General features: G+C 37.6%; 1 protein-coding gene across 5 annotated transcripts in view; it reads left to right on the forward strand.

The window, feature by feature from the left end:
- Positions 1–13,485, forward strand: part of MICU3 (mitochondrial calcium uptake family member 3) — a 49,740-nt gene that overhangs the window by 28,231 nt on the left and 8,024 nt on the right. Inside the window, exons 9-14 of one of the 5 annotated variants that reach the window (XR_009558172.1) lie at positions 2,190–2,285; positions 5,111–5,211; positions 5,699–5,870; positions 8,570–8,678; positions 9,358–9,515; positions 9,880–11,531. Coding sequence is in view for 4 of the 5 variants with exons in the window: in XM_035112137.2 (XP_034968028.2) it covers positions 2,190–2,285; positions 5,111–5,211; positions 5,699–5,870; positions 8,570–8,678; positions 9,358–9,515; positions 11,457–11,525 (705 nt within the window). In the remaining variant the exon portion in view is untranslated. The other 4 variants (XM_035112137.2, XM_035112136.2, XM_060278823.1 and 1 more) reach the window with 4 other exon arrangements.

Consider the following 13,485-nt stretch of genomic DNA (forward strand, 5'->3'; position numbering starts at 1 on the left):
ATTAGCAGTGCTTTCTCAGGCCCATTTTACTTCACTCTCCAGGATGTCTGGCTCAAGGTCAGCAACCACACTACCTGGGGTGTACGAGACCTTCGAGCAACCATAGTCACCAGGAAATCAGGCTTAAGTAGATGTCAACACCTGGTGCTTTGTGCTTCTAAGAGCTGCCTCCATGGACTCACAGGACAATCTCCAGTGATACCTATCTTCACCATCACCTGAGCAATCCTACTCAAGTCAGGAAATCCTAGAATAAGGTGGATTTTACAGTAATGGCATCCATCAGTATCTCCCACTGACAGCTGTCTCCATGGAGGTGATACACACCTGCTGCTGAAGTAACCCAGCTAAAGTGAGGGATTTCCCACCTTGAAATATTTCTATTGCAGCAGCCACTGAGAACTATCTCCATGGAGACAGCTCCCAAAGGGACCCAACAGCAAACACAGAGACATGCAAGGAATGTGAGTACAGGCAAAATGTAGGATGGAAAATCTCTTTCCTTCTCCCCTGATCCTTCTGCCTACTGTGAATTATTTCACTTCCTTGTTTATAGTATGTTTCTCACCTTTCTAGATACACTACCCCATCTTGTCACTATAACATTTAAGGATGCTGCATTTATGGGTATAAGCCACATCCATTCACATCAGTGGAAGACTGAGGTGTGATTTATAGTGTTTTCAAATGACAGCTACGATGGCCCTTGAAAAAAAGAAAAAAGATACCAAATCTTTAATGGCGTGGTTTTCCTACTACATGTCCTCTGCATTTTGAACCATAGGAAAGCAGGAAGAATGCTGTCGTACAGCACCATGCCAATACCTTCACCTGAATCTAACAAGAAACATTTTTAGAAACCAACCAAACCACAAGCATAAAATCGTTTTGTATAGAGAAAGACCCCTTCATTAACTACTTAAAGATGATCAGGACTGGCAGCTGTGATAACAGCAAACATGGGCTCCCAAACCCCACACACCTCTTGCTGTTATCTCATGAAGGATCTATGAGCTGAGAACTGGACTTGTCTTGGAAATACTTGGTATGCTCTTAGGTTTTTTTTGTTTCAGGTCTCTGTACCACACTCCATCCTCTTCAGCCTCTCAAAACATAACTGTGTCCAGGATTTCAGCACAAAGCTTCATGCAATATTGCTGGCAGGTTTTGGAGTCCCAGCACTACTTTTCTAAGCACATGTGTTTGGGATTTTAGTTAAAATTGATGGTACTTATTTCTGACTATACTTATGGATCAGGATGTCAGCTGAATAATTTTGGTACTTTTCAGAAGGATGACCTAGTATACAAACATACACGTTGTAAGCTTCACTCCATGTCATCTGACATGTCACTACAGAAAACCCAACATCAGAACATTATTTCTTCACATATAATTAAAGATAGCTTTCTTGCCTGAAGAAAAATATCTAAAGTACCTAGAAATATTTATACAATATATAGAGAGGGTGTTCTTTTTATCTTTTCATATATGTTGGCTTCTGATCAAAACTCCGAGCATAATCCAGCCAAATTAAATGTCACTAAATTCTTCTGATTTCAGTAGGAGATAGTTAAACGTGTGCTTAAGTATTTCCCATTGAAATAAATAGAACTTAAAATTCTTAATTGGGTGGGATATTCCCCATACTTCTTTTTAATCCAGTAAGAGTAATATTTCACAAACTTGCTCCGATTAAGAGAGAGTTCATAGGCTCCAATTAGGAGAGAGTTCAGTGGGACAAATTAGTCATGATTGAATTCCCATTGGACCCACATTTCCCCCCTAAAATAGAATGAAAAAGTCTAGGATTCTAGTGACACATGAAGAAGAAAACTTATCACATGAGACTCATTCTTTTTAAAAATGTGTACAAAACTATGTTTTGATCCCATGTGCAAAGCTATATCGTAATATCTTAAAAGTTGGCAATATCAACCTAATAAGATTACATCATCATGAATAAGAAAGTGATTTTCAGGGACACTGCTGCTTTGAAAAGGGCAATGTATTATAAGCAATGTGTTATACAGCATTCTTTGTATAAGAAAAATGGAAAAGGTGATCACATAGAGCTTTCTCTTTTTGAAGATTAGTTAGCAAAGATGTAAAAGTGTATAAGCTGCTCTTGGTTTTTATTACTTTATTACCCCTTCCCACCAAACCTATGCATCTTGAAAATTTTGCAGGTGCTAAAAACAGAAGGAGAGGACCTGGTTCCAAGAAGCTATTGGGATACTCTGAGACGTAGCACAAGCCAGGCACTCTTTTCGGACCTTGCAGAGGTATAACAAAACCTCTGTATGGTCCATGATCTGTTCTTCATTTTTCTTTTTCTTTTTCATATTCCATTTTATTGTGTATATTGTAAATATTTTAAACTTTTTAATTATCTCTCCTCCTTGCTTTGGCGTTGTTATTTTTGTTTTTCCCATGTTTTTTGTTTGGTATTTGCATTTGTTATATTTGTTGCATAAGAAAAACATGCATTTGACGCATACTTTAAACTGTCATACTTCTTGTTTACTAACAGTGAAATAATTGGTCTTATTTTATTCTTGGAATATTGTATATCATTTTTTTTATTTGTATTATATTGTATTTTGAAAAGATACTTCACAGTTATAAGTACGCCTATCTTGAGAACTAATCTTTTGTGTTTGAAAGGTATAGATAGGTTCAGGGCTTTCCATTTAATGAACCATCTGATGATAAACATTTATGTTTCATAAAAGCATAAGTGGGCAACCTTTCTCTATTGAGGGGTACATTCCCCTGGGGTAGATCTGTCAGAGACACATGCTGGTTGTATGTGGAGCCAGAAACAAAAGTGTTATAAATTAGCTAACTTAGAATGCTGCTCTTTCCAGTTGTTCTGAAACTACATAGCAAAAGTGGGATAAAATTATAAAAACCCAGGAAAAACACAGAGGAAACCAAAAGGAAGCAAGAAACACTGTAAGAATGGAATGGGACAGCATCATAAAAATTGAGGGACCACATAAAATGAAACTGGGAGCTGCTTGTTGCCTACCTGTGGATTAAAGGAACAGCTCTGCCTGGTAACAACCATTGTACATTGGAATAGCTTCCATTTAGGATTATTTGGGCACAGCTAATTTTAGTAAATATGAAGTTGGGATTAGGCATGGGCAATTGTTCTTACTGTTGCATGAGGGGTTGTGCCTGTCAAAATTCCATTTTCTACATAACTATTGAAGGCACAGAATCCCCACTGCAAGTTGAAAATTCATCTGACATTAGCTCTGTGCCTTACTTGCTGATGGGTTTAAGCCCCGTTTGGTGCATCTACAGACCTCCCAGCTAGACGAAAGGCAATTTTCATATTTATGTGAGACTGACAAGGAAGACATTTGAGGAAGAGGAGACATTTAGACTTCTTTCAATGAAAGGAATGAATGCATTAATAAACACTGACTTGAGGCTATGGGAATTGAAGAGGGAAAGCATTTTTTTGGGAAGTCAGAATTAAAGGGTTTCATACAGTATGTGCATAGACCCTGTTAGAGTACTGCTGCGTAAAATAAAGAATTTTCTGGCCTTTGTATATCCACCCCAGGATATAGTTCACACACAACAAATTATTCTCCGTGTTAAGCACTTTTATTACCATTTTTTCATTCTCATCCACTGATTCATATGATTATTTTCATGTAGATATCAGTGAGGGGGGGGGAGTATTTGATCCCCTGCTAAATTTGCCCGTTTGCCCTCTGACAAAGAAATGACCAGTCCATCATTTTAATGGTGGGTTTATTGTAGCTGTGAGAGACAGAATAACAACAGGAAAAACCCCAGAAACCCAGAAGGACAAAAGTCAGAGACATTGATGTGCATTATAATGAGTGAAATAAGTATTAGCAGGGGATCAAATACTTGTTTCCCGCACTGTAGGTGGTTTACTTGTGGGATGTTGAGTATAATGATGAATATATAAAATCAATAGAAAAGAGGTTACGTAATTGTTTTGCCATGCTCTGATTGTAGACCATCCTGCTGCCACAAAACTTAAACTCATGCACATTCACATGCCTATAAAAACACTCAATTTTAAGTTCAAAGCAATTGCCTTAGTCACCTGGGATGACCTGGGGAATACAAGTCCTGGCATGCATCTGGCATGTGCTTATAAATTGAATTTGCACCATTCCAGGACCAACTGTACTCAGAGGTTTTGGAAGCTATTGATATAATGGTCACCTGTCAGTGTCATTTGTATGAATCAAGTATAGCCTTACTGCAAGGTCTTTAGGAGCCGATTATTTGAGCTGCAACAGTTAATAATGCTGTCCAGAAATAGAAACGAAAATACACAATCCTTCATACTGCTTAAATATATCTGGTTTGTGTACTATATGAATCTGAAAGTCAGCTAGTCAGGTCTCATGTTAAGGACCTGCTACTCCTATTAGATTACAATTTCAGAAGCTGTAGGTTAAAAATATCTCAATGTGTGAATATATATTCTTAACTATAGAACAGTTTCTTATAATTCCACTCTTCCTCTGTTCACACTTGAGGTTTTTCCTCATAGGAAGTAGAATCTTTGACATTTTGCATGGACAGATTTTTGCAGAGAAATAACATCACTGTCAAAAAACAAAAAAACAAAAAAAACCACAAGCTCCTGAGGTAGGCCTGCCTTATTATTTTCTCCAACAAAATATTTCCTTCACTTTTTTGACATTAACAAAGCTATGGATGAGAAATACGTCTGCAATGATGGTTGCATTTCCATCATCATAATCATTTTAAAAATGTGCCAACTTATTTTCACTATATTATTTCACTAGTCTGATTAATTTCACCCAGGTCCCTGGTTTTATTTAACACATTTGATCATGCCATATCACTTTTAAAGTTTGGTAGGCTAAAATGCAATGTAAAATATTGTGTGGGGAAGTATGACCTGACTAACATTACTAACTGATCTTGCAAATAGTTTTAATGTGTATTTGATGTATGGGTGCATTTAATCTTGAAGGAATCTTTTTAAAGCAAAGTGCATTCATAAAATTCTGTGGATTTTATTTTTATTACTAAAGCTATTGCAACTTTAAGCAATTAATATACTTAATATGTTTTTAAGCGTGCAGATGACATCACTGGTTTACTATCCGATACTACACTGCTAGTACACTTTTTTGGTAAGAAAGGAAAGGCTGAGCTTAACTTTGAAGATTTTTATAGGTGAGCCTTACTTTTAATACTTTTAATATGTACAAATCCTTTTGTATATGTCATATTAGAAATCATATATGCCAATAGTATTGTCTGATATATATATCTAGCCCTGAACCTATATATTTACCTAATAGTAAGACCTTTTTAAAATAATGGAACTGCATTTTAAATAAACATGTATAGAGTGCAATACTAAACCATGTAACTTTGGAAGCTTGCAGCCCTTGGCATTAGAATATCTTTCTAGTGTCATTGCATCACATTTTAGCCCCACAAATTTCACCTCTATATATTTCAAAATATTTTTGTGTGTGCAGAAATGATCTGCCAGTGATACATTTCCTTTACTAGGTCAAACCAAGAAGTCCACCAGCTGTTAATGAAATAGCAAGTTTATTAATTTTGCATGAGTTGGAATGTTTGAAATATAAGGGGGCGGGGTTCTACATATGGAGTTATAAGATTTATTAAAGCAATACCTCTTATAATTCAGGTTTATGGATAATCTCCAAACTGAAGTTCTTGAAATAGAATTTCTTTCATACTCTAATGGAATGACTACCATCAGCGAGGAAGACTTTGCTCATATACTTTTAAGATATACAAATGTGGAAAATACATCAAGCTATCTGGAAAACGTACGCTGCAGCATGCCAGAAGAACAAGTAAGCTTTCAGCAAAGACCCAAACATCTGCGCGCGCACACACACAAAATCATAGCCTGATTTTCAATTACCTGAAAATGTCAATCACTTCCAGTTACATGTGCTGAAATGTGATACCTGCTGTTGAGCTGGTGGGATTTGTGGGAAGGAGGGGTGGGTTGGAATATGCCAAATAGTTTTGGAGAACGAAAAATGAGAAATATGGGCAGGTCCTGTTAACCCACTTAGGTTTCATTCACTGGTTTCATTCATTTTCAGTGAGTTTTTGGACATTGACATTCTAGGTTCATTTTGCATCTGAATGGTACCTGGGCACATAGGCAGGAAGGAGTAATACTTTACACAACACCTTTCACAGGCTTTTGATATTATCTCAGAATGTCTAATTATAACAGAAATCTATATTCTAATTGTAGTCCAGTTCTTTGAGTGCCATTGCTCATGTAGACCATACATCAACAGCTACACACAAGAGGGAGGCACTAGCAGTCTCAGGGGAACCCCAAGGAGGAAACCCTTAAAACAGCCCAAAGAGGATTAAGCATGCACAGTGCACATGGAATGCTGACTGACTGAGAGGGAAAGAAACTGAAAACCAGATGGGAAGGATAATGGAAATGAGTAACTGAAAGATCAATACAAAGCAAGATGCACAGAGATATAAAAATGGTAGGAAGACCCATTCCCTTGTCTGGACAGTTCATTTCCTGGTTCATATAGATACAGATCCTCCAACTGTCCCTATTTCCCAGAGACAGTCCCGGATTTACAGAAGCCATCCTGGTTTCTGATTTGATCCCAGAATGTCCTGTTTTTCCTTAGAACATCCCTATTTTCATTGGAGAAATGTTGGAGAGTATGCAGTTATGCAACCCCCAAGCCAATGAGATAAGAAACTATACAGCCTTGAGAAGACATCTGAAGGCAGCCCTGTATAGGGAAGTTTTTAAATCTTTAATCTTTTATTATTTATTATTATATATAAAATGTTGGAAGTCATCCAGAATGCCTGGGTCAACCCAGTCAGATGGGCGGGGTATAAATAATAAAAATTATTGTTGTTAAATAGGACATCTCTATTTTCATTGGATTAATGTTTGAGGGTATGTAGATAAGTCCCCAAATGATGAAAGTTACTGCTTCTTATAAAATTCAGTAGAGAAATCAAAGATTTTAATGTAGTTAGGACTGGAGACCACTGTGTCCCAATATGACAAAAAAGCACACTCACCTAATGAGAACTGATCATGGTAATAGGCACAGAATGCTAACTGTCTGGGACAGAAAACCAAGGGGAATGGGATGGAGTGGCTGAACCATGAAAACAACATTTTTTGAAGTGCCCCACTTCTTTATACCAATAGTAAACTATTGAGTGTGAGTCTTTATGTAGCCAGAAAAGCCCCATCTAGGAAGTACAAAGGGGTGGTTGAAGCGGGTTACAGACGTACTAGGTTAGATTGCAGCAATGGGTTATGCATTGTATTGCCTTTGCTAGTGCAAAATTCAGTAGCCAGATAGCTGTCTTTGGTAAAACAATTTTAGCATGGGGCTTCTCAGTAGTGACTCCCCATTTCTGGAATGCTGTCCCTAGGATATCACCTGGCCAGTGTGGAGTGAGTGGTTCTTAGAAGTAACTAAACAGAGGTTTTCAAAGAACTTGGGAAGTTGCAAAAGCAAATAACCTTGCTAGCTAAACTGTTTGTTAGGAAACAGAGGTGTTGTCTGGAGTAAATTTAAGCAACAAAGAGATATAGTGGCAGCTAAATGCATCAGTGCAAACCAATAGGGTTGATGTTCCAGGGACTCTTTCAAGCATGGAGTGCTTTGGATATAATTCACTTTTATTTGTTTACAGAAAGATCAGGTTTAACTGTTTTAGATCTATTTGTAAACAGTTCAGCTTATTTTCAAATGATCACACTTTTCAACTCTTGACATTTTAGTTTGAGGGGCTTAAAAAGAGCCAGTAAGCATCATTTAGCAGTTAGTGGTAGTTAAAAGGAGGGGGGAAACACCCAAAGTGCTTCGGTATCATGACACAGATAAGGCACTCAACAAATATACCGTACTTAAACACAGTACTAAAAAGAAACTTTAATCTGCTACAATAAAAGTGGTATAAACCAGCATTAAAAATATAAATAACTTGTTAAAGAATAAAATGGGCCATGTACCTCCACCCCCACCTAAAAAAAAGACCAAATATTCGGAGTTAGGGAAATGGGGAAAAAGAGAGCGAAGAAACCTAACTGCATGTTTTGTATTCTGGACATATCTGTATCATATGCACATAAATCAAAGTCATGGATTGCTTATCAAACTAAAATTTAACCATCAGTTGTCCACAGATCAAACAAACTTATGACTTGTTTCTCCAAAATTTGGTTAGTTTCCAGCTGCTCTTACCATGTCCCCCATGTGCTCCCCAGTTAGTGGGGAACAGGTATTACCAATAAAGCCACATGGGAGAGGCCTGACTCCTCCTGAGACAGGCATTCTTTCTCTACTAGTACAATTTGGCTTGTGGCAGCAGGATTGCAACTTTGTGAAGGAAGGGAGCTATGAGAGGTATAGAACTTTCTCCATTGTATGCTGATTCCATTATCAGCTGCAAAACTGCTGCCAAACAATTAAAGAATGCTGCTGCTGCTGCTGCTGCTTCTGTAATACTAATGTCAGTATTCTTTTATTCATAGGGCATTACATTTGATGAATTCAGATCATTTTTCCAGTTTTTGAATAATCTAGAAGACTTCGCAATTGCAATGCAGATGTATAATTTTGCAAACCGTTCCATAGGAAAAGGTAGAAATATTTAATGTCAATGGTTAATACTTTTTTAATATTAAAAGAAAAGAAATCTGTTTTGTTTAATATTTGTGTGAGCATCAAGTATTGTGCTTTTTCTGCCTGTTCGACCTCTCCAAAATCCTCTAAATATTGCATGGCAGTTATCCATGTTTGAATCCTATGAGACATAAAATACCTCTGTGTATCTAAGAGTTTTCTTGCCATTTAATAAATATATGCAAGGGTGGTAGGGAAGACTCATCTACGTATGAACCATTTATATACTTTTAAAAAAATAGGTATATGCTTGTAAAGCCACAGTAGCAGTAAAGCAGCAGCTCCACATGAGTTAAGCTGCATGCTTCCACCTATGGTCAAACTGTATATTTGTAAATAAATTCAAATAATACAAGACACCATAAGCCTCCAGCGAACCACCTCAAACCACATGAATGAAAATATACGTGTATATTAGATGTATTCTGTACTCCACATTTATCATTTGCATTAGCAGTTGCTTCTTTTCAAGAGATCAGCTGTGCAACTATAGCTATAATAAGGGGTCACTTAGAACACAGTGCTCTTGACAAATATATATATGCAATGGAGAATGAGGTTTTGTCAATAATAAGTAATGCAATCACTGTGTTGCATGATGATTTTGGCTAACTGCTAAATTTCCTTGTTTCCATAGATGAATTCAGGCGTGCAGTATATGTAGCTACAGGTTTGAAGCTTTCAATGCATTTAGTAAGCACTGTCTTCAAGATCTTTGATGTAGACAAAGATGATCAGCTGAGCTACAAAGAATTTATTGGTATTATGAAAGACCGATTGCAACGAGGGTTCAAGGTAGGAACATGGATTAGTATCTCTTAATCACAAAAACTTATGAATGAGATATAAGCAGTCCATAAACTATTAAATTTTCGCTGTTTCCAAAACTATTTGAAATATAGCCATTTATTTCATAGATATCTGTTCTACTCTTCAACTTGAAAGGGTTTCAAGAACTGCATCACATAGATGCGTATTTTATTATTATTTACGGATGTGACAAAATTCATAATGTATGTTGCGATAAACAGTTAGTCTGACTGTGAAATGAAACTCATGGTTAATCTATGGTTATTATTGAAATTAAAACTACCTCCGTATATGTTTAGTTTACTAACCCTTAATTTACAGAACTGGGATTTGTTTGTTTTTTCTATAGCCAAGTCTACAGACACATTCTGATCCAGCTTGCTGTTGATCAAGTAGGTCCCCAATTAATTATCTAGAAGGTTCAGTCTCGTCATTGCCATTTATAGACTGGGAAATCGATGTCTAAAAGCTTTTGATAGCCTATTGAGTAGTTTTAGAAGTTTAATCTGTCTGTACTCCTGACTGCCCCCTAGAGACAATAAATTAACTAAATAGTAGTCAGCAGAAATGAATTTTGTCACAAAGTATTTTTAAGTAATTCTGTAAATACTGTTGTGTAATTTTGCATTTAATTTCACATTTTAAATTGGGCTTTGTCTTCTATCAAAAATACAGTAATCAGATTGCATTTCTTTTTAAGCCTGAAATATATGTACAATATAAATATTTTAGGTTAATGATTATAAGCAGGAATGAGCCACTACCTACTTTCTCAGCCCATAAACGATTGGGCTGGACTATTCAAACAGTTGAAAAAGCCCCCTTCTCTAACGAAAAAATTTCTTGGAGAGGGAAAACCAGGTGGCGGAGGGCATGGAACACAGCAGGGCTTCGCCTCAGTGGCAGATGACATGATCCTCAGCCAACTGGAACGCCCTTCTCCAATGTATGGGTGTGTGTTTTCCCTATTAGGAAATAGGAACTGCCGGGGAAGCATGGGGAACATATGGGGTGGGGTGCTAGCTATTGTGTGCTCTGCCGAGCTCAAAGGGCAACTCAAAATCAGGATTAAAGCAAGTGGGCTGAAATACTCATACAACCCCATTTCTTACATCATATCTGATTTATGAGGCCTTTAAAGAAGGAAGAATGAATCTATACACCTTCTCTAGTAATTTGAATTGGCAAGCCAACTATGCCTTCGACATGTGGTGACAAAATTTACTTCATTGCTTGTTCTCTGAATGTTGTTTTTTAAAAGTGCCATGGTAGTGTGGAGTTGCTGATTGTCCTTGTTATTAGTGTTGGGTTAAAATGTGTTTTTAGCCAATCTTCTTTTAGTATTCCCTATAGACACTGTTCATAATTCCGAATATTATGTCTCCTTTGCAAATGTATTAAAGGATTTTATAATTGTTTTCTAACCTGAACTTTAAGAATTTCTGCTCTGAGATCTGGTATGTTTAACTGCCACCCTGTGGATAGTGACTGTATTGCCAAAATTTGAAGTGATGTTTGTAATTTCACACAAGCTGTATGAAAGTAGAGTATGGAGACTGTTTTCATAATACCTTATTTAAGATGTAGATTCAGTATCTTTGCTTTAAAAATGCATTTTTCTCTTCTTTACCAAGTACTTTAAGAAAAACACTCTCTGTTGTAGCATCTTTGAAATTAATAGTTATGCCTATATTGTGGTATCATACATAATTGTATCACAGGTGCATGAATATTTTAGCCTAAAATTATTTTTGCTGAGTTTTCTACACTATGACTAACAAGTACAATTCCATTATTATTATTATTATTATTATTATTATTATTATTATTATTATTATTATTTTCATCATCATCTCCTAACGCTCACCTTTGGCTGCCTTTACATGATGCTTGCACATGCACACTTCTTTGTCTTCTGCTTCTCAGGGCTACAAAACCCTACAAAAATACACCACTTTCAAATCCTGTGTGAAGAAGGAACTCAATAGCAGATAAACTATGGTATGTCTATGATGCACTGTGTTTCTAAAACTGTTGGTTAAAGATTTATCACTGTACTTAGCTGACCTTTCATTTGACAACTGAGAATCAAAATAACTGATCAGAAAGTGAACTCTATATAATTTTTTTCCAGTTCATTCAGAATCAAAATTTCAATTCCTTCTCCATTTTCCTCAGGAACAAACTTGTTTGTTCTAGGAAAATCTATGTCCAAGTCTTTTGGCGGCTCATGACCCAGGACTCTTGTATTACCTATTTTTGTTGGCATATATCAGGAGTTGCCAACCTTTCTGGGTCTATGGGCACATTTGAAAATTGGAGAAATTGTTGTGGGCACCATGCCAAGCAGGCACTGCAACTTATGCTGTTGGCTACCACAAACTCCTTCTTTCAACACAATTTTCAGCATGCGGGGGGGGGTGCCAGGGAAGGCCTCTACGGGAGTGTGTGTGCCCACAGGCACCACATGGGTGACCTCTGGCATATATGGAGCCATGTTAAGCTCCAAGACAGTGTTTCCCACAACAGCACAATGAGACCTATACTTCATATAAACATGTGTCATACATTTGATAGTAAAATATATATAAGCAACTGTTAGATATTTCAGGATCATTCTGCCCTGTTCCCCCATTTAGAAAACATTTCATTTTTCTATAAAGGGAGTTGCTCCAGCTCCTTGATCATTTTCCAGGAAAGAGCAACTAAAATGATTAGGGGCCTGGAGCATCTGCCCTGTGAAGAACCAGGGACATTATTGAGGTAGGTAAAATGTATGGTATGGAGAAAATCAATAGAATTTTTTCTCCTTCTCCCATAATACAAGAACAGTGGCTCATCCAATTATGCTGAATGGTGGGAGATATCGGGCAGACCAAAAAGACGTACTTCTGCACATAGTACATAGTTAAAGTATCCCATTCACTGCCACCAAATTGGACAGCTTTAAAAGGTGATCAACTCATTCATGGAGAATAAGGCTGCCAATGGCTTCATGATATCTATATATTCTAGTGGCAGTATGCTTCTAAATACCAGTTGCTGAGGAGCACAAAGGAGAGTGCTTTTGTCTTCCTTATGAGCTTCCTGTGTGCTTCCTCTGGTTGTCCAGTGTGGCTGGAATGCTAGAATAGGTAGAGGTTAGTCTGAACCAGCAGGATTCTTACGTTCTGTTGTTGCTAAAGGTAAAGGGACCCCTGACCATTAGGTCCAGTTGTGACTGACTCTGGGGTTGCACACTCATCTCGCATTATTGGCTGAGGGAGCCGGCGTATAGTTTCCAGGTCATGTGGCAAGCATGACAAAGCCACTTCTGGCAAACCAGAGCAGCACACGGAAACGCCGTTTACCTTCCCGCTGTAGCGGTTCCTATTTATCTACCTGCATTTTGACATGCTTTCGAACTGCTAGGGTTGGCAGGAGCTGGGACCGAGCAACGGGAGCTCACCCCGCCACAGGGATTCGAACCGCTGACCTTCTGATCAGCAAGCCCCAGGCTCAGTGGTTTAACCCACAAAGCCACCTGGGTCCCATCCATTCGAGGGGCGGCAGGGACGGTAGCCAGCGATGGCAGAGGCAGGGCTGGGGGGATGTTGCTACTTATCCACAAAAGAGATGTGATGTTTTATTCTGGAAATGTTTAAGTGTTCATTATACACTTCAAATTAGATGGAAATTTTAGTATTTTGATTTTCCCAGAAGAATATGTATGTTGTTAATTAATATAACCTTCAAGTCTAGTATGTAAGAGGATTTAATGGGTTGCCGTCCTGAACACCATAATGCTTCTGAGATTACCCTTTATACATGCATAATTGTTGTGCAGGGTCACAGATTGCTGTATTCATGCTTGTCCGCAAATTCTGCAAAATACTGTACTGTATAGTTTTTTTTGCCTTGGCTAAGTGTAATGGAACCAGGAAATGGAGGATACGTGTAATTAAAATGCTGCCTG

This window comes from Zootoca vivipara, chromosome 9 (assembly GCF_963506605.1).
Source record: "Zootoca vivipara chromosome 9, rZooViv1.1, whole genome shotgun sequence".
NCBI lineage: Eukaryota > Metazoa > Chordata > Lepidosauria > Squamata > Lacertidae > Zootoca > Zootoca vivipara.